Source organism: Sardina pilchardus, chromosome 4 (genome assembly GCF_963854185.1).
Source record: "Sardina pilchardus chromosome 4, fSarPil1.1, whole genome shotgun sequence".
NCBI classification, from domain to species: Eukaryota; Metazoa; Chordata; class Actinopteri; order Clupeiformes; family Clupeidae; genus Sardina; species Sardina pilchardus.
This window is the reverse complement of record NC_084997.1, coordinates 31,078,349-31,100,538: the sequence shown is the minus strand read 5'-3', so window position 1 is coordinate 31,100,538 and position 22,190 is coordinate 31,078,349. Positions and strand designations below refer to the sequence as shown.

Genomic DNA, 22,190 nt, shown 5'->3' with positions numbered 1-22,190 from the left:
AATGAGTATGTAATGAGTATGTAATGAGTATATTGAGTGGTCTGGATTTTTTTAGTAGCATAATGTGAACATGTTCTTATTGCAATGAGCAGTATCTCTCACACTCACACACTCTCTCTCACACACACACACACAACTAATCCTAAGGGGTGTCAACACAGCCAGGACTGTGTGTGTGTGTGTGTGTGTGTGTGTGTATATGTATATAACACACACAGTCTGTTTACATGTGACACAACCAAAAACATCACATTAATCAACATTTATCTTGTTCCATTAGGAAATTGTTGAGCCCTCATCCCCACCCTGCACCTCTGCAACCAGCCCTTCAGCACCCAGCACCTCTGCAGCCATGAAAAAAATGAACACCATCCTGGATTTCCTCACTGAGGAGTCCAACAAGGAGCAGAAGCGGAACTTTGCTATTCGCAGTAACTTTGATTTTAGTACAATTCAATTCCCTTTGTACAGTATGTTCATACAGTTCCATGCCTTTTATTATACTGTACATGTGTGACATTTAAGTCAAGTTCTTGTGGTAATGGTTCTGTTGCATATAGATTGTTTCTTTATGTGTTTGCCCATTATGTTAATTGTATTGGGCAATAAAGAGAGAATTTGGTTAAAAGACAGTGTTTCTGAACATCAATGACATTCAAAACAGTGAAGACTGAAACAGAGACAGAACACTATGCACTATGTCACTGTGTATAAAACTATTTATTGTGAACAGACCTAAGTATATACAGATAACATCTAAAGAAATATAACAATACACACTATACATTATGCTCATGGTGCTTGAACATTTCCTGAAACTTGATGGCACAGTATCTTCTAGCTGGAGCAACAGTCTGGAAAAGAGAACCATTACACACCATTAATGGACTGAGTTGGGACAAAAATGCCTATTCAAACTACTTTAAACAGTTTTTCTACCCTTCCCCATAAAGCACATAGTGGCTACAGTTAACATCTCGCTTCCCTCTGCACAAAGATCATAGTGACTAGCAGTGGTGTAGTCTGTGTGATACCATCACCATAATAAGTAGCGTATACCTACTTAAAATAGGCAAGGATACGTATTAACATTTTGGGTTGATCACAGCATACCCACTACAGCTAACTACTACATCACAGTATGCCCACTACAGCTAACTAGACTACCACATCACTGACTATGCTATGGTGCATCGATATCGTGTGCCATTAATGTTAGATAGGCTATCGTTAGATAACCGTGTTCGCTGCAGTGCATCATTGTGTTCAACGAAGTTTACAGTTATTTTAGAACAGCAAGGGGTGTTTCAGACCTACAATATCCTGTAGCTGTTTTAAAAATCAGCATAAACTACGGACACGAGTGCCTTACTGCTTAATTCAATCACAGTTGTGTTAACGTTACATCTTGGATAGCCTACGGCACAGAACACGGTTACGGTGCTTTACGAGTTGCTTAAATCCTTAACAGCCAACCTTCATTAGCAAATATTACTTATAGTCACACATATGTACTGGGTTCCCATATAACAAGCTTGATTTCTGTGACTTGGCAGACAATCGCAAAAAAGGATAAACGCAATCATCGCACTGCCACTTGCAGCCTGCTTGCAGCCGGCATCTTAGAAGTTTGTTGTTTTGGCGCTTCTGATGACGTAGAAGCTAACTCCCGACGGTGTATGATGATGTAACCGAAACCAAGTGGTGTCCCAATTCATAGGGGGTATGTTTTCGGCCCAAGCCCTACCACTTAGTTTTGAGAGGCAAGGGCTAGGGGCAAGGGGAAGGGGAAAGATAGAGTATGGGGATTGGGCCTTAGTGAGTGTCTCTTTCAAATGCAAATTAAGTCGAATGGGCTTTTTGAACGAGCCTGCTGCAGGTGAGAGGACTGAAATCCTAGGATTTTCTTTTATTGTTTTTACAAAGTGCCTTTGTAACATTCTCTTTTAAAATATATTCGGAAACTAGTTCATTAAAGGTTTCTAATTGTTTCACTTATATGTTTCTAAGACAAAAACTAACAGAGATTGAGATGTGTTTGGAACAGTTTTTCAAATCCCTGGGGGGGGATCTATACTCCAGAGGGTTAAGAATATTGGTAATGTTTTATCATGTATGGATAATTTGGTGTTTCTTGAGAGAAGAGTTATGAGAAAAGGCCTTTCCACTTTGTGAACATGGATATAGCTTTTCTCTAGTGTGTGTAATCTGATGTCTAGAGAGGTTTTGAGCTGTTGTGAATCTCCTTGCGCATGTGGTACACTGATGTGGCTTCTCTCCAGTATGGACCCTCTGATGTATCTTGAGATCACTCTTTTGTGTAAAGGCCTTTCCACACTGTGAACACTGATGTGGCTTTTCTCCAGTATGGAACCTCTGATGTATCTTGAGATCACTCTTTTGTGTAAAGGCCTTTCCACACTGTGAACACTGATGTGGCTTTTCTCCATTGTGTGTAATCTGATGTTTCTTGAGATTACTAATATGTGTAAAGGCCTTTCCACACTGCGAACACTGATGTGGCTTTTCTCCAGTATGGATCCTCTGGTGTAGCTTGAGATCACTCTTCTGTGTAAAGGCCTTTCCACACTGTAAACACTGATGTGGCTTTTCTCCAGAGTGGATCTTCTGATGTACCTTGAGATGATACATCTGTTTGAAGGCCTTTCCACACTGCAAACAATGATGTGGCTTTTCTCCAGAATGGATCCTCTGATGTACCTTGAGATGATACATCTGTGTAAAGGCCTTTCCACACTGCAAACACTGATGTGGCTTTTCTCCAGTGTGTGTAATCTGATGTTTCTTGAGATTACCCATCTGTGTAAAGGCCTTTCCACACTGCGAACACTGATGTGGCTTTTCTCCAGTATGGATCCTCTGATGATTCTTGAGATCACCCTTTTGTGTAAAGGCCTTTCCACACTGCAAACACTGATGTGGCTTTTTTCCAGAATGGAACCTCTGATGTAGATTGAGATCACTCTTATGTGTAAAGGCCTTTCCACACTGTAAACACTGATGTGGCTTTTCTCCAGAGTGGATCCTCTGATGTGCCTTGAGATGACAAATCTGTGTAAAGGCCTTTCCACACTGCAAACAATGATGTGGCTTTTCTCCAGAAAGGATCCTCTGATGTCTCTTGAGATCACCCTTGTGTGTAAAGGCCTTTCCACACTGCGAACACTGGTGTGGCTTTTCTCCAGTATGGATCCTCTGATGTTCCTTAAGAGTGCACTCGTTAATAAAGGCTTCTCCACACTGAGAACATTGATGTAGTTTGTCACCAGAATGAGTAATCTGATGGCCAGTGAGCAGCTCCTTCCTGGTTTCCAACTCCCGTGGTAATTTCTGGTATGACATCTCCTGGCTACATGAGTGCTTTTCCTTCTTGTGTTCTGATTTAATAGCTTGATTCCTTTGAATGTCTCCTACAACATAATAACAAATCGAGTGTTTGCAATAATGTACAGTATATTCACATTGTTTTGTATTTGCATTTATTTTGCATTTTTTGAATCATATTGCAAACTGTTCAGAAACTCACCTCTTGGAAAAAAATCTGTGTCATCATGAAGATCTGAAGCTATATCTTCCTTTTTGATTTCCTCTGATGACATGAGTATTTCAGTCTTACATTCATGATCCAGTTCAGGTTCTTCTTTCTCTTTCTGAGTTGTAAACAGATACTCTTGTAGGAAATCATCAAATTCTTCTTCACGCTCATTCTTCACTACCGTGAGCTGGTCAGATCCTGCCATTTCAAATGTCAGTTTAGAGAATAAAAGCAATCAAACAATCCTTCAATACAAAGGCAGATGTAGCCCTGTAGTTAGGTGTACCAAAGGTGACTTCAGTATTGAGACCCCAGTCTGTTGTGTTCATAATATAGTCCTTTTGCCTGCCCCATTAGCTTCTAGAATTCATACCTAGCCAATCAGCTGCAAGGGCTATTGGAATGCAAATCTGATGTGGGAGGGAACTCCATATGTATGAGCTCTCTTCACACACCTGATGGTCCTCAGGTGGACATGGTTATACCTCACACTGCTCAAATTCCACAAAGGACAACAGGTGGGGGTGGGGTGGAGCCATGGCAGTGTGGAATGTAAAGGTTATGGCTTGATCTGGATACATGCAGAATTCTATAGGTTATTAGAGGTGTAGCAAATAGTGCATGTTTGCATTGCCTTTTTTTCTACAGTGGTCACACATGGTAGAATTTGGTACAAGAGAGCCGGTCCAGTGCTAGTTTATGTAAACACTGACTTCAGGTATATCTGGACAACAGGAGCTCAGGCTTATTTGACATGTATCTGAATAGCTGTGTTGTCACGTGCCGTAGCTATTTCTAGGTTATTGTTGCATGCTGCACTCTTCCTGAAAACTTTTTTAGGATTTTTATTATTATCATTATTTATGTCTGTATTGATGAGCACATACACTATCGCTATAATTTAAAATATTATATTTGTAATTTTTGTAATTTTATATGAGAATTAAATGAGGACAGAATAAAAAAAATAGTATAATTTACATACCAACATGAATTATTTGTAAAACAACATAATTCAGGTATGAGTATCAAGAGCTTTAAACTTAAAAGTTGCATGTTGGAGTAGGCAGAGAGTTATCTCCAGACTTGTAGACATGTACACTGCACTCACCATCTCTCGTCTCTCTCATCTCTGAATGTAGGTGCAGAATCTTGTCTGTCTCTTGAACTTGTCTTCGTCTTGCCCCTCTTGGAAACCTGTGCTACACTAATTGATAGCTGTACCCTGACCCGGGACTGTCTTGTGACCTTTATTTTTGAGTATGCACAGTCTTTGTGCATTCTAAGTGAACTTTGAACTGTTAAGATTTGTAATTCAACTTTGAACTGTCTGTGCTACTGTTCTCCTCTTTCCAACCTGAAACGAGTACCTGCAGTGTAATGTTGGTATTCCTAACATCTAGTAATAGTATTGACAGATGCAGTGCAACACATCAGTAGACCAATGTGCTTGTTTTCAGGATGACACGTCAAAGTTGACTTAAAATAAGTCAAAGTGGTTTTGATCTTGTTATAAGATTAGTAACGCATGTTTTTATTAGATAAGCAGTTTTAGCAGTGTGCAGTAGTACATAGTCTGCACTCTTGATTGATCGTCTCTTGCTCTATGCTGCTTTGGTTAAAAGCATCTGCTACAAAATGTAATATCTCAGCATAGTGTCTTATCAGTGTGTTCAGGTGATGATGTGATCCATGCCCATTTTAAATATCCACACCCATACACACAACTCCATCATCAACCAATGGCAAAACCATGCCACTCAATACAGTTATTAAATTACACATCACATAGTCTACTAGTCTCATCTGTAACACATCAGACATAGATTATAGGCTACAATAGAAGCTTCTAAGAAAACTACATTTCACTTGAGGACACTGAGGGAGGCTTTACTCTGAAACATTTTTATGCCCAAACAACTTTTGTTAATTTAAGTCATGCCTCCTCCCTTTTCTTTTGCTTTTATAATTTTGGATTAAACCCAAACAGATTATCTGAAAAGACTATAATGCCAATCATAATGACAAAGGATTCTGGGTGGGAACTCGAGCACTCTTCACACGTCTGACGACTCTCAGACGGCCATGGCCATTATTCAACCTGCAGAGACAAAGGAGAGCAGGAGGATGGGTGGAGGTGTGAACTTACTATGATTAACCCCTTGGGTACTTTCAGTGTAATTCTGTCAGGACCGCTTGGGTCAAATGCAAGAGAGAAGTATCTTTAAAGATCCAATTATATTTTGTATTTTGCGGTATGGCTCTGTTCAGAGGAGGTCCCCTGTCTTTCCATGAGCTCCATGGAAAGCCTAGACAGGGAACAGGAGAATCTTCAGGGGACTACCCAGTTTAAACTGGGAGAGTAACTCTTATTTCCCCCGGACAGAGCAAGCAACAAAGACAACAGTACAGTGTGTCATTATTTAAGTGAATCACTTTGAGGTGGAGCTGGGGAGGTGGTGGGTGGCAAAGCAGCGAGCAGAGAAAAAAATGCAGACTGACGCAGCTTAAATAAGGCGCCCTTGTGAGAGAGACTACTTGCAAGAGAATGGAACGATCAGCTGAGCAGAACAGCTGACGTGGGTTGGGTTTGGCATAGCCAATAATTAACTGACAGCTGTTGGCGGGCTTGACTTCGCGGCCTTCCAGAACCAACGCAGAATGCCTGATTTTCATTATCTTTCATTTCCTTGGTCTAGTCCAGACAATCATGCTAAATTTTGTTTCTTTTCTGGATAGGCCAGATGGTCTAAATGTCGGATTAAGCCTACCTTACAATGACAGACTTTGCAAAGATTTGGAAAAGATTTTTGAAAGACTACAGTCTCAGACCCTCTCACATCTGAAGACAATTCATAGAGTTTTTAGTCACAGTCTAGTCACAGGCCAGTCTCAGATTAGGATTTTGCAAAGACTGTGGGTCACTATTTACAAGACTGCTGGTAGATTCCTTCAAATTATTTCCATCGTGCACTAGGCTACACGTCATCATCAACAGGAACTCACATGATAGCCTACTCATATCAAAGTATTTTTTTCGCGTTTCTGCAGCATTGTTTGATGTGTGACATCACTAACAGATATAAAGTTGTTCTGTCACGTAGAATAGCCGACTAATAAATTATAAGAAATGAAATAACAAATAATCATATAGGCTACAGCTGTCGCCTATTTTGCCCCTTCCTGTTTCGTGTTCGTCCGAGGTCACTATTGGTTTTTAATGGTCACGTCACTATTTGCATGAGCCACGACTGAAAAGACTTCCGATAATATCAAACATGTTTGATATTGTCAATACAGCAAAACTAGAAAAAGACTGACTCCGACGGACTTAAAACCGCTAAGATTGGCACCTTACACTAAACGATTTAGATGACGGGAGCGCGCTGCGATTCTAGTACAACTCCCAAGATTTCTGCCCGATTTTGGAAATTTAGTCGCCGACTGTTAAAACAGACCAACATCGTGCAATGTAAGCCAGCCTTAAGGCACACCAGTGTTCAAATATAATCTCACAACCACTAATTATGAATTTTCACACACTATTGCAGGCTATACAAGGGGTGTTCATTTTTTTGGCAATCTAGTTGCATCTGGTTCCTCAAATGCTGAGAGTCAGAACACATTTAGATTGTATGTTTTATTATGTTTGTATAGTGTCTGATAGTACCTCTACATTGTGTGACTACTATGAACATCAGCATTCGCCATTACTAGAGTGGGATGGCAGTAAGAAAATAAACATGGACACTGAGGTTCAGGGTGCTGGCAAGACTGTGCCAAACGTTTAATGCCTTCAGCATCAACTACAAAGACAAAAGCATGAGGTCAACCTTTCAAAATTAAAACATACTCCACTACAAATCAATGCACAATTGGTAGCATCACACAATCAGTTAGCATTAGACTACTTTTCTATAGACAGCCATTTTCTAGTTGCGTAAACTCCCCTGCAAATGTCTTTTAATTTTCGATCTTGTAATGAAGACTTTATTACACACTAACACCTTTATAGTTGAACTGCTGGCTACTCAGTTCTGTTTTTTTTTCAGAAGGGATCATCTAGTCTCATCTTGAAGTGAGATATTGTAATAATTGCTTTCCCTCGTTGACACTGATGTGGTGTCCTGACATTTCACTTCAGTTCTTTGTTTTAGAGAAAAATCACATCAAATTGTCACACAGTTCTCCAGTAGGTTCCGGTGTCTTCAATTGAGCCAGTTGTGTGAAAGTCCTGTCATATTAAGAATACTGGTAATGTTTTATCATGTATGGATCATTTGGTGTTTCTTGAGAGAAGAGTTATAAGCAAAGGCCTTTCCACATTGTGAACATGGATATAGCTTTTCTCCAGTGTGCGTAATCTGATGTCTAGAGGGGTTTTGAGCTGTTGTGAATCTTTTTGGGCATGTGGTACACTGATGTGGTTTCTCTCCAGTATGGACCCTCTGATGTATCTTGAGATTACACTTCTGTGTAAAGGCCTTTCCACACTGCAAACACTGATGTGGCTTTTCTCCAGTATGGGTCCTCTGATGATTCTTGAGATCACCCTTTTGTGTAAAAGCCTTTCCACACTGTGAACACTGATGTGGCTTTTCTCCAGTGTGTGTACTCTGATGTTTCTTGAGATCACTCTTCTGTGTAAAGGCCTTTCCATACTGCAAACACTGATGTGGCTTTTCTCCAGAATGGATCCTCTGATGTATCTTGAGATTACACATCTGTGTAAAGGCCTTTCCACACTGTAAACACTGATGTGGCTTTTCTCCAGAATGGATCCTCTGATGTATCTTGAGATTACACATCTGTGTAAAGGCCTTTCCACACTGTAAACACTGATGTGGCTTTTCTCCAGAGTGGATCCTCTGATGTACCTTGAGATGACAAATCTGTGTAAAGGCCTTTCCACACTGCAAACACTGATGTGGCTTTTCTCCAGAATGGATCATCTGATGATTCTTGAGATCATCCTTTTGTGTAAAAGCCTTTCCACACTGTGAACACTGATGTGGCTTTTCTCCCGTGTGTGTAATCTGATGTTTCTTGATGTAGTGGTAGCTATGTAATGCCAGACTACGCCACTCTAGGACTTGCACCTAGAGAAGTTTCTAGATCACCCCAAAATCAGATGCAGAGCACACAGGCTCGTTACTAACTGCAACAGAGACGTGGTTCCAATAATAATTTATATTTTATTATCACAATGAGTTCTTTTATAAACAATAGACAACACTGTTCTCATTCATACCATACAGAGGGCAGGGGAGGTAGTTAATCGCAGGGCTGAGGCTTACCGGCAGGGGGACGACATATCAAGTCAAATGGGGGAGGGAATCCCAGAAGTACACTCACACGTGGTCACACACACAGCACCGCAAAGGCCAAAGGTAGCACACGTTCAAGATACACACGTGAGCACAGCACACAATAGGGGGACACCACCACCTGGATGAGGAGATAGTCTTCCCTGCTTTGGGCTCTCAGCACCTGGAGGCAAACAGGAGAACAAGGGAAATGAGTGGATGAGGGTTACACTCACAAACACACAAACAGACAGAAATACAACAATTGTCATAAGGTGTGGTTGGCCAGCCACACGGATCAATGGTGATCCGCAGCAGTGTAACAAAAGGCCTCCCACCAATGTTAAACACAAAACATAGAAAAATAATCAATTAAACCCAAAGAGACTTAAGGTGGACAGACAACAAGGATCACTGATGATCCACAGCAGTACAAAAGCCTCCCACCAATGTCTAACACAAAATAACAAAATAACAATAGATCAAACCCAAAAAGACTCGTGGTAGACACACAACATGGATCACTGATGATCCACAGCAGTACAAAAGCCTCCCACCAATGTCTAACACAAAATAAAGAAAGAATAATAAATCAAAGCCAAAAGAATAACAGACAGAGACAGAACACAAATACAAACAAAATGCTAAAGTTAAGAAGGCCGTAACACAAGCACTAGCAATCCACAGCTATGCTACCCAATGCCTCCTGCCAGTGTAGAACCCCAAAATCAGAACAAACGAACACACAACACAAAGAAAACCATACATGCACACACAACAATGAACCCACACCAACACTCTACATGCACACGGTAAAATGCACAAACATTCACAAACACACATGCACGAACACACAGACAAAAGACAATTGGCACTTAGCCCTTTAAAATGAATTGTCGGCGTCTTCACGGTCAGCGTGTTACAAACACAAACGAAGTGCTTGTCGTGAAGATAAAGCGTGGCAAAACAGCAGTGGTCGCTATCCCCAAACCCACGGTATCTACAAAACATGATAAAATACACAATTAGAGCCAGCCATAAAGCAAACAGTAACGAAGCACGACTCAAAGTTGCTACCTACCAGGAAATCAGCTGTTTCCCTCCCAGGCCAAAACACTCGCTGGCTCCAGCTAGCTCTTCGGTTCAGAATATCACCCAACAACACGGGATGCAAGCATTCAACCGGCACAATCCAACGAACAGAGCCAAGTAAGGCCAGCGACAGGTAGGGTGCTACAAAGCCATAAATAACAAGAATGATCGATCACATTACTACTACAAAAACAAGCGAGAGTAGGAGAGTGGAAAGACATACCAAGACACCGGTCGACGGGACGTAGCCGGAAGTGCGAGGAACAAGATTGAGGCGTCTTCCACCGTAAACATTGCATCCTGTTTTAAGACGTGACTAAAGCCCATTGGCCGTGCGTGCCTTAATTGTTACGCAGGGCTCTGCCCATGCGAGCCACCACATTGAGATTACACATCTTTGTAAAGGCCTTTCCACACTGCGAACACTGATGTGGCTTTTTTCCAGTATGGATCCTCTGATGTTTCTTAAGAGTGTACTTATTAATAAATGCTTTTCCACACTGAGAACATTGATGTAGTTTGTCACCAGAATGTGTAATATGATGGCCAGTGAGAAGTCCTATTGGAATGCAAATCTGATGTGGGAGGGAACTCCATATGTATGAGTTCTCTTCACACACCTGATGGTCCTCAGGTGGACATGGTTATACCTCACACTGCTCACATTCCACAAAGGACAACAGGTGGGGGTGGGGTGGAGCCATGACGGTGTGGAATGTAAAGGTTATGGCTTGATCTGGATACATGCTGAATTCTGTAGGTTATTAGAGGTGTAGCAAATAGACCTCTGAAGTTCGCCTACAAAATAGCTACCATCTCTGAGATTCGGTATCTTGTGATTTTTCTTGTGGGAAAATAACATGGGGATTTTGAATTATCGCACCTGTTAAACTCTCGCGGGGACGATACAGTCTTAAATGCAGACGTTTTCCTGAACACACATTTGTCCTCTGCCTTCTTGTGCATACTGTGATCACCAGTACTTTCACTTTCATTTTTGCTACCCCAGAGCTAACTGGCTAACTAACTTAATGGCAAGTTGCATGGCAAGTTAGCTCTGGGGTAGCAAAAAGTCTGCCACCTTCACACACCGGAGATCACAATATCTTCTTGAAGGTAGAGGACAAAAGTGCGTCCAGGAAAACACCTGAATTTCCGATTTTGTCATCCCCGCAAGAGTTTAACAGGTGCGATAATTCAAAATCCCCATGTTAATTTCCCATAGGAAAAATCGTCAGATACCGTAACTCGTTATATGGGCAAAGATGGTAGCTTTTTTGCAGGCAAACTTCAGAGGTCTATAGTGCATGTTTGCATTGCCTTTTTTTACACTGGTCTCACATGGTAGAATGTGGTACAAGAGAGCCGGTCCAGTGCTAGTTTATGTAAACACTGACTTCAGGTATATCTGGACAACAGGAGCTCAGGCTTTTTTGCCATTATATCTGAATGGCTGTGTTGTCACGTGCCATAGCTATTTCTAGGTTATTGTTGCATGCTGCACTCTTCCTGAAAACCTTTGATGATTTTTATTATCATCATTATTTATGTCTGTATTGATGAGCACATACACTATCACTATAATTTAAAATCTTACATTTCAATTTTTGTAATTCTATATGAGCATTATATGAGGACAGAATATAAAGTTATAGTGTAAAATATTTTATCTCCCTCAACAATGGAATTCTCTTCTGATTGGCTGATGGGGTGGCCATTAACTTCGTATAACCTGCTACATTTGAAGAGTTCCAATGTGTTGCCCGTATCAGACTTGAATATTAATTCGACAAACTCGTTGTGAAGTTGTAATGAGTATGTAATGAGTATATTGAGTGGTCTGGATTTTTTTAGTAGCATAATGTGAACATGTTCTTATTGCAATGAGCAGTATCTCTCACACTCACACACTCACAAACACACACACACAACTAATCCTAAGGGGTGTCAACACAGCCAGGACTGTGTGTGTGTGTGTGTGTGTGTGTGTCTGTGTGTGTGTGTATATGTATATAACACACACAGTCTGTTTACATGTGACACAACCAAAAACATCACATTAATCAACATTTATCTTGTTCCGTTAGGAAATTGTTGAGCCCTCATCCCCACCCTGCACCTCTGCAACCAGCCCTTCAGCACCCAGCACCTCTGCAGCCATGAAAAAAATGAACACCATCCTGGATTTCCTCACTGAGGAGTCCAACAAGGAGCAGAAGCGGAACTTTGCTATTCGCAGTAACTTTGATTTTAGTACAATTCAATTCCCTTTGTACAGTATGTTCATACAGTTCCATGCCTTTTATTATACTGTACATGTGTGACATTTAAGTCAAGTTCTTGTGGTAATGGTTCTGTTGCATATAGATTGTTTCTTTATGTGTTTGCCCATTATGTTAATTGTATTGGGCAATAAAGAGAGAATTTGGTTAAAAGACAGTGTTTCTGAACATCAATGACATTCAAAACAGTGAAGACTGAAACAGAGACAGAACACTATGCACTATGTCACTGTGTATAAAACTATTTATTGTGAACAGACCTAAGTATATACAGATAACATCTAAAGAAATATAACAATACACACTATACATATGCTCATGGTGCTTGAACATTTCCTGAAACTTGATGGCACAGTATCTTCTAGCTGGAGCACCAGTCTGGAAAAGAGAACCATTACACACCATTAATGGACTGAGTTGGGACAAAAATACCTATTCAAACTACTTTAAACAGTTTTTCTACCCTTCCCCACAAAGCACATAGTGGCTACAGTTAACATCTCGCTTCCCTCTGCACAAAGATCATAGTGACTAGCAGTGGTGTAGTCTGTGTGATACCATCACCATAATAAGTAGCGTATACCGACTTAAAATAGGCAAGGATACGTATTAACATTTTGGGTTGATCCCCAGCTCATTTGAGTTTGAGACCCCTGATTTAAAATAACAAGTGCATGTAATTGGCGCGTGTACAGCTCAGCTGACCTTACTGTTTTGGTTAGTTCAGTTAACGTTAAATTTATATACTAACGATGTTTGAAAAAAAAAAATCAATACATACATACCATAAACATCCACCAGCTGTCGCAGGCGTCGCAAACCTCTTCGTCAAGCTTGATTTCTGTGACTTGGCAGACAATCACAAAAAAGGATAAACGCAATCATCGCACTGCCACTTGCAGCCTGCTTGCAGCCGACATCTTCGAAGTTTGTTGTTTTGCCGCTTCTGATGACGTAGAAGCTAACTCCCGACGGTGTATGATGATGTAACCGAAACCAAGCAGTGTCCCAATTCATAGGGGTATGTTTTCGGCCCTAGCCCTACCACTTAGTTTTGAGAGGCAAGGGCTAGGGGCAAGGGGAAGGGGAAAGATAGAGTATTGGGATTGGGCCTTAGTGAGTGTCTCTTTCAAATGCAAATTAAGTTGAATTGGCTTTTTGAACGGGCCTGCTGCAGGTGAGAGGACTGAAATCCTATGATTTTCTTTTATTGTTATTACAAAAGTGCCCTTGTAACATTCTCTTTTAAAACATATTCGGAAACTAGTTCATTAAAGGTTTCTAATTGTTTCACAATATGTTTCTAAGACAAAAACTAACAGAGATTGAGATGTGTATGGAACAGTTTTTCAAATCCCTGGGGGGGGGGGGGGGGGGGGTCTATACTCCAGAGGGTTAAGAATATTGGTAATGTTTTATCATGTATGGATCATTTGGTGTTTCTTGAGAGAAGAGTTATGAGCAAAGGCCTTTCCACATTGTGAACATGGATAAAGCATTTCTCCAGTGTGTGTAATCTGATGTCTAGAGAGATTTTGAGCTGTTGTGAATCTCCTTGCACATGTGGTACACTGATGTGGCTTCTCTCCAGTATGGACCCTCTGATGTATCTTGAGATCACTCTTTTGTGTAAAGGCCTTTCCACACTGTGAACACTGATGTGGCTTTTCTCCAGAGTGGATCCTCTGATGTACCTTGAGATTATACATCTGTCTAAAGGCCTTCCCACACTGCAAACAACGATGTGGCCTTTCTCCAGTGTGTGTAATCTGATGTTTCTTGAGATTACTAATCTGTGTAAAGGCCTTTCCACACTGCGAACACTGATGTGGCTTTTCTCCAGTATGGATCCTCTGATGTAGCTTGAGATCACTCTTCTGTGTAAAGGCCTTTCCACACTGTAAACACTGATGTGGCTTTTCTCCAGAGTGGATCCTCTGATGTACCTTGAGATTATACATCTGTGTAAAGGCCTTTCCACACTGCAAACAATGATGTGGCTTTTCTCCAGAATGGATCCTCTGATGATTCTTGAGATCACCCTTTTGTGTAAAACCCTTTCCACACTGTGAACACTGATGTGGCTTTTCTCCAGTGTGTGTAATCTGATGTTTCTTGAGATTACACATCTGTTTAAAGGCCTTTCCACACTGCAAACACTGATGTGGCTTTTTTCCAGAATGGAACCTCTGATGTAGCTTGAGATTACTCCTCTGTGTAAAGGCCTTTCCACACTGTAAACACTGATGTGGCTTTTCTCCAGAGTGGATCCTCTGATGTACCTTGAGATGACACATCTGTGTAAAGGCCTTTCCACACTGCAAACAATAATGTGGCTTTTCTCCAGAATGGATCCTCTGATGTTTCTTGAGATCACCCTTTTGTGTAAAGGCCTTTCCACACTGCGAACACTGGTGTGGCTTTTCTCCAGTATGGATCCTCTGATGTCCCTTAAGAGTGTACTTATTAATAAAGGCTTTTCCACACTGAGGACATTGATGTAGTTTGTCACCAGAATGAGTAATATGATGGCCAGTGAGCAGCTCCTTCCTGGTTTCCAACTCCTGTGGTAATTTCTGGTATGACGGCTCCTGGCTACATGAGTGCTTTTCCTTCTTGTGTTCTGATTTAATAGCTTGATTCCTTTGAATGTCTCCTACAACATAATAACAAATCGAGTGTTTGCAATAATGTACAGTATATTCACATTGTTTTGTATTTGCATTTATTTTGCATTTTTTGCATTTTTTGAATCATATTGCAAACTGTTCAGAAACTCACCTCTTGGAAAAAAATCTGTGTCATCATGAAGATCTGAAGCTATATCTTCCTTTTTGATTTCCTCTGATGACATGAGTATTTCAGTCTTACATTCATGATCCAGTTCAGGTTCTTCTTTCTCTTTCTGAGTTGTAAACAGATACTCTTGTAGGAAATCATCAAATTCTTCTTCACGCTCCTTCTTCACTACCGTGAGCTGGTCAGATCCTGCCATTTCAAATGTCAGTTTAGAGAATAAAAGCAATCAAACAATCCTTCAATACAAAGGCAGATGTAGTCCTGTAGTTAGGTGTACCAAAGGTGACTTCAGTACTGAGACCCCAGTCTGTTGTGTTCATAATATAGTCCTTTTGCCTGCCCCATTAGCTTCTAGAATTCATACCTAGCCAATCAGCTGCAAGGGCTATTGGAATGCAAATCTAACGTGGGAGGGAATTCCATATGTATGAGTTCTCTTAACACACCTGATGGTCCTCAAATGGACACGGTCAGACGTCACACTGCTCACATTCCACAAAGGACTACAGGCGGGGGTGGGGTGGAGCCATGGCGGTGTGGAATGTAAAGGTTATGGCTTGATCTGGATACATGCTGAATTCTGTAGGTTATTAGAGGTGTAGCAAATAGTGCATGTTTGCATTGCCTTTTTTTACAGTGGTCACGCATGGTAGAATGTGGTACAAGAGAGCCGGTCCAGTGCTAGTTTATGTAAACACTGACTTCAGGTATGTCTGGACAACAGGAGCTCAGGCTTTATAGACATTATGAATAGCTGTGTTGTCACATGCTATTTCTAGATTATTGTTGCATGCTGCAATCTTCCTGAAAACTTTTTTTTATTAAAATCATTATTTATGTCTGTATTGATGAGCACATACACTATCGCTATAATTTGAAATATTATATTTGTAATTTTTGTAAATTTATATGAGCATTATATGAGGACAGAATAAAAAGACATTGTACACTGCACTCACAATCTCTTGTCTCTCTCATCTTTGAATCTAGGTGTCTGTCTCTTGAACTTGTCTCTGTCAAAGTAAACTTTGAACTGTTAAGATTTGTAATTCAACTTTGAACTGTCTGTGCTACTGTTCTCCTCTTTCCAACCTGAAACGAGTACCTGCAGTATAATGTTGGTATTCCTAACATCTAGTAATAGTATTGACAGATGCAGTGCAACACATCAGTAGACAAATGTGCTTGTTTTCAGAATGACACGTCTAAAAATAGGTCAAAGTGTTGATCTTGATATAAGACTAGTAACGCATGTTTTTAATAGATAAGCAGTTTTTGCAGTGTGCAGTAGTAATTATTCTGCACTCTTGATTGACCAATCTTGCTCTATTCTGCTTTGTATAACTACAAATACACATACAGTAATAGGCCAGCATGTGTGACCAATCATAGCCGGTCGGCAAAAGGCCAAATACAAAACGAATGACTTGAGTGCTTCTTTCTGCTCAACCTTCAAAGACAAGCCCAAGTCTAACTCTTCCAAAGCCGATTCAAATGAGCACGCTTCGTTAGCCTCATGCATCTTTTGTTTTTCTCTATGGTTGTGCAACAAGGTCTCACACTTAACTCGTCGAACGAGGACGCATGGTCCAGCCCCCTGGCGTCAATATCGGAAGCCGAAGGTGAGCTAAGGCGGGCTCAAGGACTCTGTACACAGATAGAGCGTTCTGATTGGCTAGGCTGGCCTGGAGCCTAGCGCAAGCTTGGCCTCAACGGTGCGACCCTAGACCATCCCGCTAGGCAAAAATATTTTTTGCCGCCAGATGCGTCTAGATTTCTATACTATTGTATTACAGCATCTGCTACAAAATGTAATATTTCAACGGTGACTTTTTTCAGTGTGTTCAGGTGACAATGTGTTCCATGCCCATTTTAACCCACACCCATACACACAACGCCATCATTAACCAATGACAAAACCATGCCATTCAAAACAATGATTAGATACATGACATATCTACTAGTCTCATCTGTTATAGAAAATAACACATCAGATATAGATTATAGGCTACAATCAAAGCTTGTAAAGGAAATTACATTTCACTTGAGCACACTGAGGGAGGCTTTACACTGAAGCATTTTTATGACCAAACAACTTTTGTTAACTGAAGTCATGCCTCCTTTCTTTTCTTTTGCCTTCATAATTTTGGATTACACCCAAACAGATCGTCTGAAGAGGCTATAATGCGAATCATAATGACAAAGGATTCTGGGTGGGAACTCATGAGCACTCTTCACTAGGGATGTAACGGTATGAAAATTTAACCCCACGGTTATAGTGACCAAAATTATCACGGTTTTCGGTATTATCGCGGTTTTAAAAATTGTGTGTACAATATGTTAAGAAAGCGCTGATGGGTGTAGACATTAGACAAGCTGAAATATTTTAGTTTAAAAAAGTGTGACAGTGTTTATTACATTAAAAATATAGGCAAACCCTTATTGCCTTCAGCAGGATACCGATCATCACAGCAGTGGCAATCCTAGTCTCTGCTCAACCCTCCACACACACAGAAAATGGCTTGTCTTGTTTCTATTGCATATTTTGAATTCATAAACGTTATATATTTTGCTAATAGTTAAGAAAATGTTAGGATCTGCATAATTACTTATAGCTAAAAATATTCAGTAATTTGAATACTTCATATTGATTTTTAAACTATTACACTTGTCTTTAATGACTTTAATGTTGTGTAGGTCTAATTGAGGGCCTGTCACTTTAAGAGATACGTGAAGTAGCTTAATTATATTAACCTTCATTCGGTTTTAGAAAAGTAGTCAGGCATAGTTCAAGGATATCCGTTTTCATTGAATAAAATGAATGTTCAAAAAATTAACAAGTCAAAGAAAATATTGCTGGGATCATAGAAAAGATAAGTGTCTTGCAATGTTAACTTCTATGATTTTGGTGAGCACTAGGCTACATTAATGATAGACATGACGCGTGAGCTAACGGGATAGTTACCTTGATGGAACTCTCTCAAGATGTAAAAGTTTGCCAATAGGCTGTGTAGCTTTTTTCGGAAATTGAACTAAACACTTCAGTAAGCCTAAATGAACTAAATTCCATAACCTACTGTATGTTATCGTGGCATTGTGCTCACTTTTTCCTTGGTTGGAAATGTAGGCTGCTGTTAGCTTAAAGGGATATTCCGCCATTTTTGGAAATACGCTCATTTTCCACCTTCCCTCGAGCAAAACAATCGATATTTACCTTGTTCCCGTTCATCCAGCCATTCTGTGAGTCTGGCGATACAACTTTTAGCTTCAGCCTAGCATAGATCATTGAATCGGATTAGACCATTAGCTTCTCGCCTGCTAGCTTCATGTTTAAAAGTGACTAATATTTCTGGTAATTTTCCCATTTAAAACGTGTGTCCTCTCAAGTTAGAAAGTGCAATAAGACCAACTGAAAATGAACCCTGCCGTTTTTCTAGGCTGATTTGACATGGAACTACATTCTCATCTGGCGTAATAATCAAGGCAACTTGCAGCTACTGGCACTACTACTGCTTGATGTCTATGGGGACTATTTTCAGATGCTGCGTACGATATCACTGCGCCTATGGTACGTTTGCAAGTTGCCTTGATTATTACGCCAGATGAGAGTGTAGTTCCATGTCAAATCAGCCTAGAAAAACGCCAGGTTTCATTTTCAGTTGGTCTTATTGCACTTTCTAACTTAAGAGGAGACGCGTTTTAAATGGGAAAATTATCAGAAATCTTAGTCACTTTTAAACATGAAGCTAGCAGGCGAGAAGCTAATGGTCTAATCCGATTCAGTGATCTATGCTAGGCTGAAGCTAAAAGTTGTATCGCCAGACTCACAGAATGGCTGGATGAACGGGAACAAGGTAAATATCGATTGTTTTGCTCGAGGGGAGGTGGAAAATGAGCGTATTTCCAAAAATGGCGGAATATCCCTTTAACTTATGATTTGGAGTTTGGTATATCTGTTATATCCAATGAGTGACACCCAGCGCTCAACACAACACTTCACGGCATTCTCCTGATAACGTTAGTGGAATAGCCTAGATTTATTGTGAACGTGTAAGCCTACATAAAAAGACGCAGAGTGGCTACATGATACAGCGCACGTTTTGGGGTGAAAATGTTGCGCCCTTTAAAAGCAGTTGTAGCCTTATCCGAATCATGGTTAAATCCATCAATTAGACAACAGAATTAGTAAGGTAAAGTTTTGTTTCATAGTTCAAGCCTTCAGCTTGTGTCAAAAGCAGGCTCGGATGAAGCTGGGAGGAATTAAACACGCGGTTACCACACCGTAGTATCAACCGTGATAATAATGATATTCGAAATGAACACGGTAATTGTTATCGTCAACATTTTTATCATGGTTTACCGTCACACCGGTAATCGTTACATCCCTACTCTTCACACATCTGACGACTCTCAGACGGCCATGGCCATTATTCAAACTGCAGAGACAAAGGAGAGCAGGAGGATGGGTGGAGGTGGGGTGAGTACTTTCAATGTAATTTTTTTCTTGGGCACACAAATGTTCAAAACAAATCTCCAAGGCTCACAACCACTAATTATGAAGTATCACACACTCAATTGCAGACAATTAAAGGGGTGTTCATTGTTTGACAATCTATTTGCCTCTGGTTCCTCAAATACTGAGAGTTAAGTATAGAGCACATTTAAATATAGATTTGTATGTGTTTTTAGTAAGTGTCTGATAATACCTCTGCATTGTGTGGCTATATGAACCTTGACATTCACCAATACAGGAGTGGTGGCAGTAAGAAAATAAACACAGACACGGAGGTTTAGGGTGCTGGCAAGACTGTGCCAAACTTTTAATGGCTTCAGCATTATCTACAAAGACGCATGAGGTCAACCTTTCAAAAGAAAAACATACTCCACTACAAATCCATGCTCAACTGGTAACATCACACGATCAGCTAACATTATATTACTTTTGTATAGAAAGCAATTTGTTATAGTTGTCTAAATTACCCTGCAAATGTATTTTGATGTTAGATCGTGGAATGAAGACTTTATCACACTAACATTTTAACATTTTAACTGTTGCATACTGAGTTCAGAGACCATTTACAGTTTCTGTCCCGTATGAATTTTCTGGTGTTTCTGCATAATGAGCAAGTTGAGTGAAAGCCTTTCCACACTTAATAAAATGTCCAAGAGCTTCCCACAAAATGGATCCTCTGTTGTGCCTTGAGACGAAACCTGTGCATAATGGCGTCATCATACAGTGAGAAATGTGAGATGTTTTCTCCACCCCAGAATGGATCATCTAGTTTCATTTAGAGATGAGATTTTCTAAAAATTGCTTTCGAATTCTAACATTGATGTGGTGTCCTGACATTTCACTTCAGTTATTTGTTTAAGAGAAAAAACACATCCAATTGTCATTGAGTTCTGCGGAGGTTTCTGATGAAAGTCCTAGTTTGGTATGCTTTTGTTTCCAATATGAATTCTCTGGTGTCTCTTGAGATTTGAGTTAACCCTGAAACACTGGAGATCTTGAGATTAGCCTTCTGTGTAAAGGCTTTTCCACACTGAGAACACTGATACGGCCTTTCTCCAGTGTGTGTTATCTTATGTACAGTGAGATTGGTGCCTGTCCTGAAAAACTTTCCACATGTAGAACACTGATGCGCCTTTTCTTCAGAATGGATCATCTGATGTTTCTTGAGATCATCTGTATGTGTAAAAGCCTTTCCACATTGCAAACACTGATGTGTCCTTTCTCTAGAATGAATCCTCTGATGTTTCTTGAGACTGGAGTCTTGACTAAAAGTCATTCCACATTGAGAACATGGATATGGCTCTTCTCCAGTATGGATCCTCTGATGTATCTTGAGATTACCCTTCTGTGTAAAGGCCTTTCCACACTGCAAACACTGATATGGCTTTTCTCCAGAATGGATCCTCTGATGTTTCTGAAGATAATTTGTATGTGTAAAAGCCTTTCCACACAGCAAACACTGATGTGGCTTTTCTCCAGAATGGATCCTCTGATGTCTCTTGAGATCACACTTGTGTGTAAAGGCCTTTCCACACTGCGAACATGGGTGTGGCTTTTCTCCAGTATGGATCCTCTGATGTGCCTTAAGAGTGTACTCATTAATAAAGGCTTTTCCACACTGAGAACATTGATGTAGTTTGTCACCAGAATGTGTAATCTGATGGACAGTGAGCAGCTCCTTCTTGGTTTCCAACTCCTGTGGTAATTTCTGGTATGACGTCTCCTGGCTACACGATTGCTCACACACTTGGCTTCCTTTTCTCTTCCTGCGTTCTGATTTATTTGCTTGATTCCTTTGAATTTCTCCTACAACATATTAACAAATCAAGTGTTTGCAATAATATAGGCCTACGGTATATTCACATGTTTTGGTATTTGTATTTGTATTTGTATTTTTTTATCATAATGCAAACTGTTCAGAAACTCACCTCTTGGAAAATAATCCGTGTCATCATTAAGATCTGAAGATATGTCTTCCTTTTTAATTTCCTGTAGTGACATGAGTATTTCAGTCTTACATTCATGATCCAGTCCAAGCACTTCTTTCTCTTTCTGAGTTGTAAACAGATACTCTTGTAGGAAATCATCAAAATCTTCTTTACTCTCCTTCTTCACTGCCGTGAGCTGATCAGATCCTGACATTTCAAACGTCAGTTTAGAGAATAACAGCAATCAAACAATCCTTCAATACAAAGGCAAATGTAGGACTGTGGATAGGTGTACCAAAGGTGACTTCAGTATTGAGACCCCAGTCTGTTGTGTTCATAATATAGTCCTTTTGCCTGCCCCATTAGCTTCTAGAATGCATACCTCACCAATCAGCTGCAAGGGCTATTGGAATGCAAATCTGATGTGGGAGGGAATTCCATATGTATGAGTTCTCTTCACACACCTGATGGTCCTCAGGTGGACATGGTTATACCTCACACGGCTCAAATTCCACAAAGGAGAACAGGTGGGGGTGGGGTGGAGTCATGGCAGTGTGGAATGTAATGGTTATTGCTTGATCTGGAAACAGTTGGAGAGACAGGTGCGCACATCCAAAAAAATGTTTAGACAGGTGCCAGAAAAAAAAAAAACGTGTCAAAAAGTAAAGGTGTTGGTCTGCACACTGCAATGGATCCAAAATAATTATCCATTTG

At 40.4% G+C, this 22,190-nt stretch overlaps 2 protein-coding genes and 1 long non-coding RNA gene across 3 annotated transcripts; all 3 read right to left on the bottom strand.

The window, feature by feature from the left end:
- Nucleotides 1-2,109: 2,109 nt before the first annotated feature.
- On the bottom strand, nt 2,110-4,095 carry LOC134078975 (zinc finger protein 239-like). Its single transcript, XM_062535139.1, has 4 exons — nt 4,042-4,095; nt 3,548-3,671; nt 3,138-3,431; nt 2,110-2,801 (listed from the first exon to the last, which is right to left on the bottom strand). The coding sequence occupies exons 1-4, from the start codon at nt 4,093-4,095 to the stop codon at nt 2,110-2,112; spliced, it is 1,164 nt and encodes a 387-aa protein (XP_062391123.1).
- Nucleotides 4,096-9,807: 5,712 nt separating this feature from the next.
- Nucleotides 9,808-10,234, bottom strand: LOC134078824 (uncharacterized). Its single transcript, XR_009938874.1, has 3 exons — nt 10,178-10,234; nt 9,944-10,095; nt 9,808-9,862 (listed from the first exon to the last, which is right to left on the bottom strand). It is a non-coding gene; the product is annotated as an uncharacterized LOC134078824 (long non-coding RNA).
- A 3,420-nt stretch (nt 10,235-13,654) lies between these two features.
- Nucleotides 13,655-21,606, bottom strand: LOC134078823 (zinc finger protein OZF-like). The gene is made up of 3 exons (XM_062534973.1): nt 21,477-21,606; nt 20,845-21,354; nt 13,655-14,736 (listed from the first exon to the last, which is right to left on the bottom strand). The coding sequence occupies exons 1-3, from the start codon at nt 21,547-21,549 to the stop codon at nt 13,655-13,657; spliced, it is 1,665 nt and encodes a 554-aa protein (XP_062390957.1). The 5' UTR covers nt 21,550-21,606.
- Nucleotides 21,607-22,190: the final 584 nt, after the last annotated feature.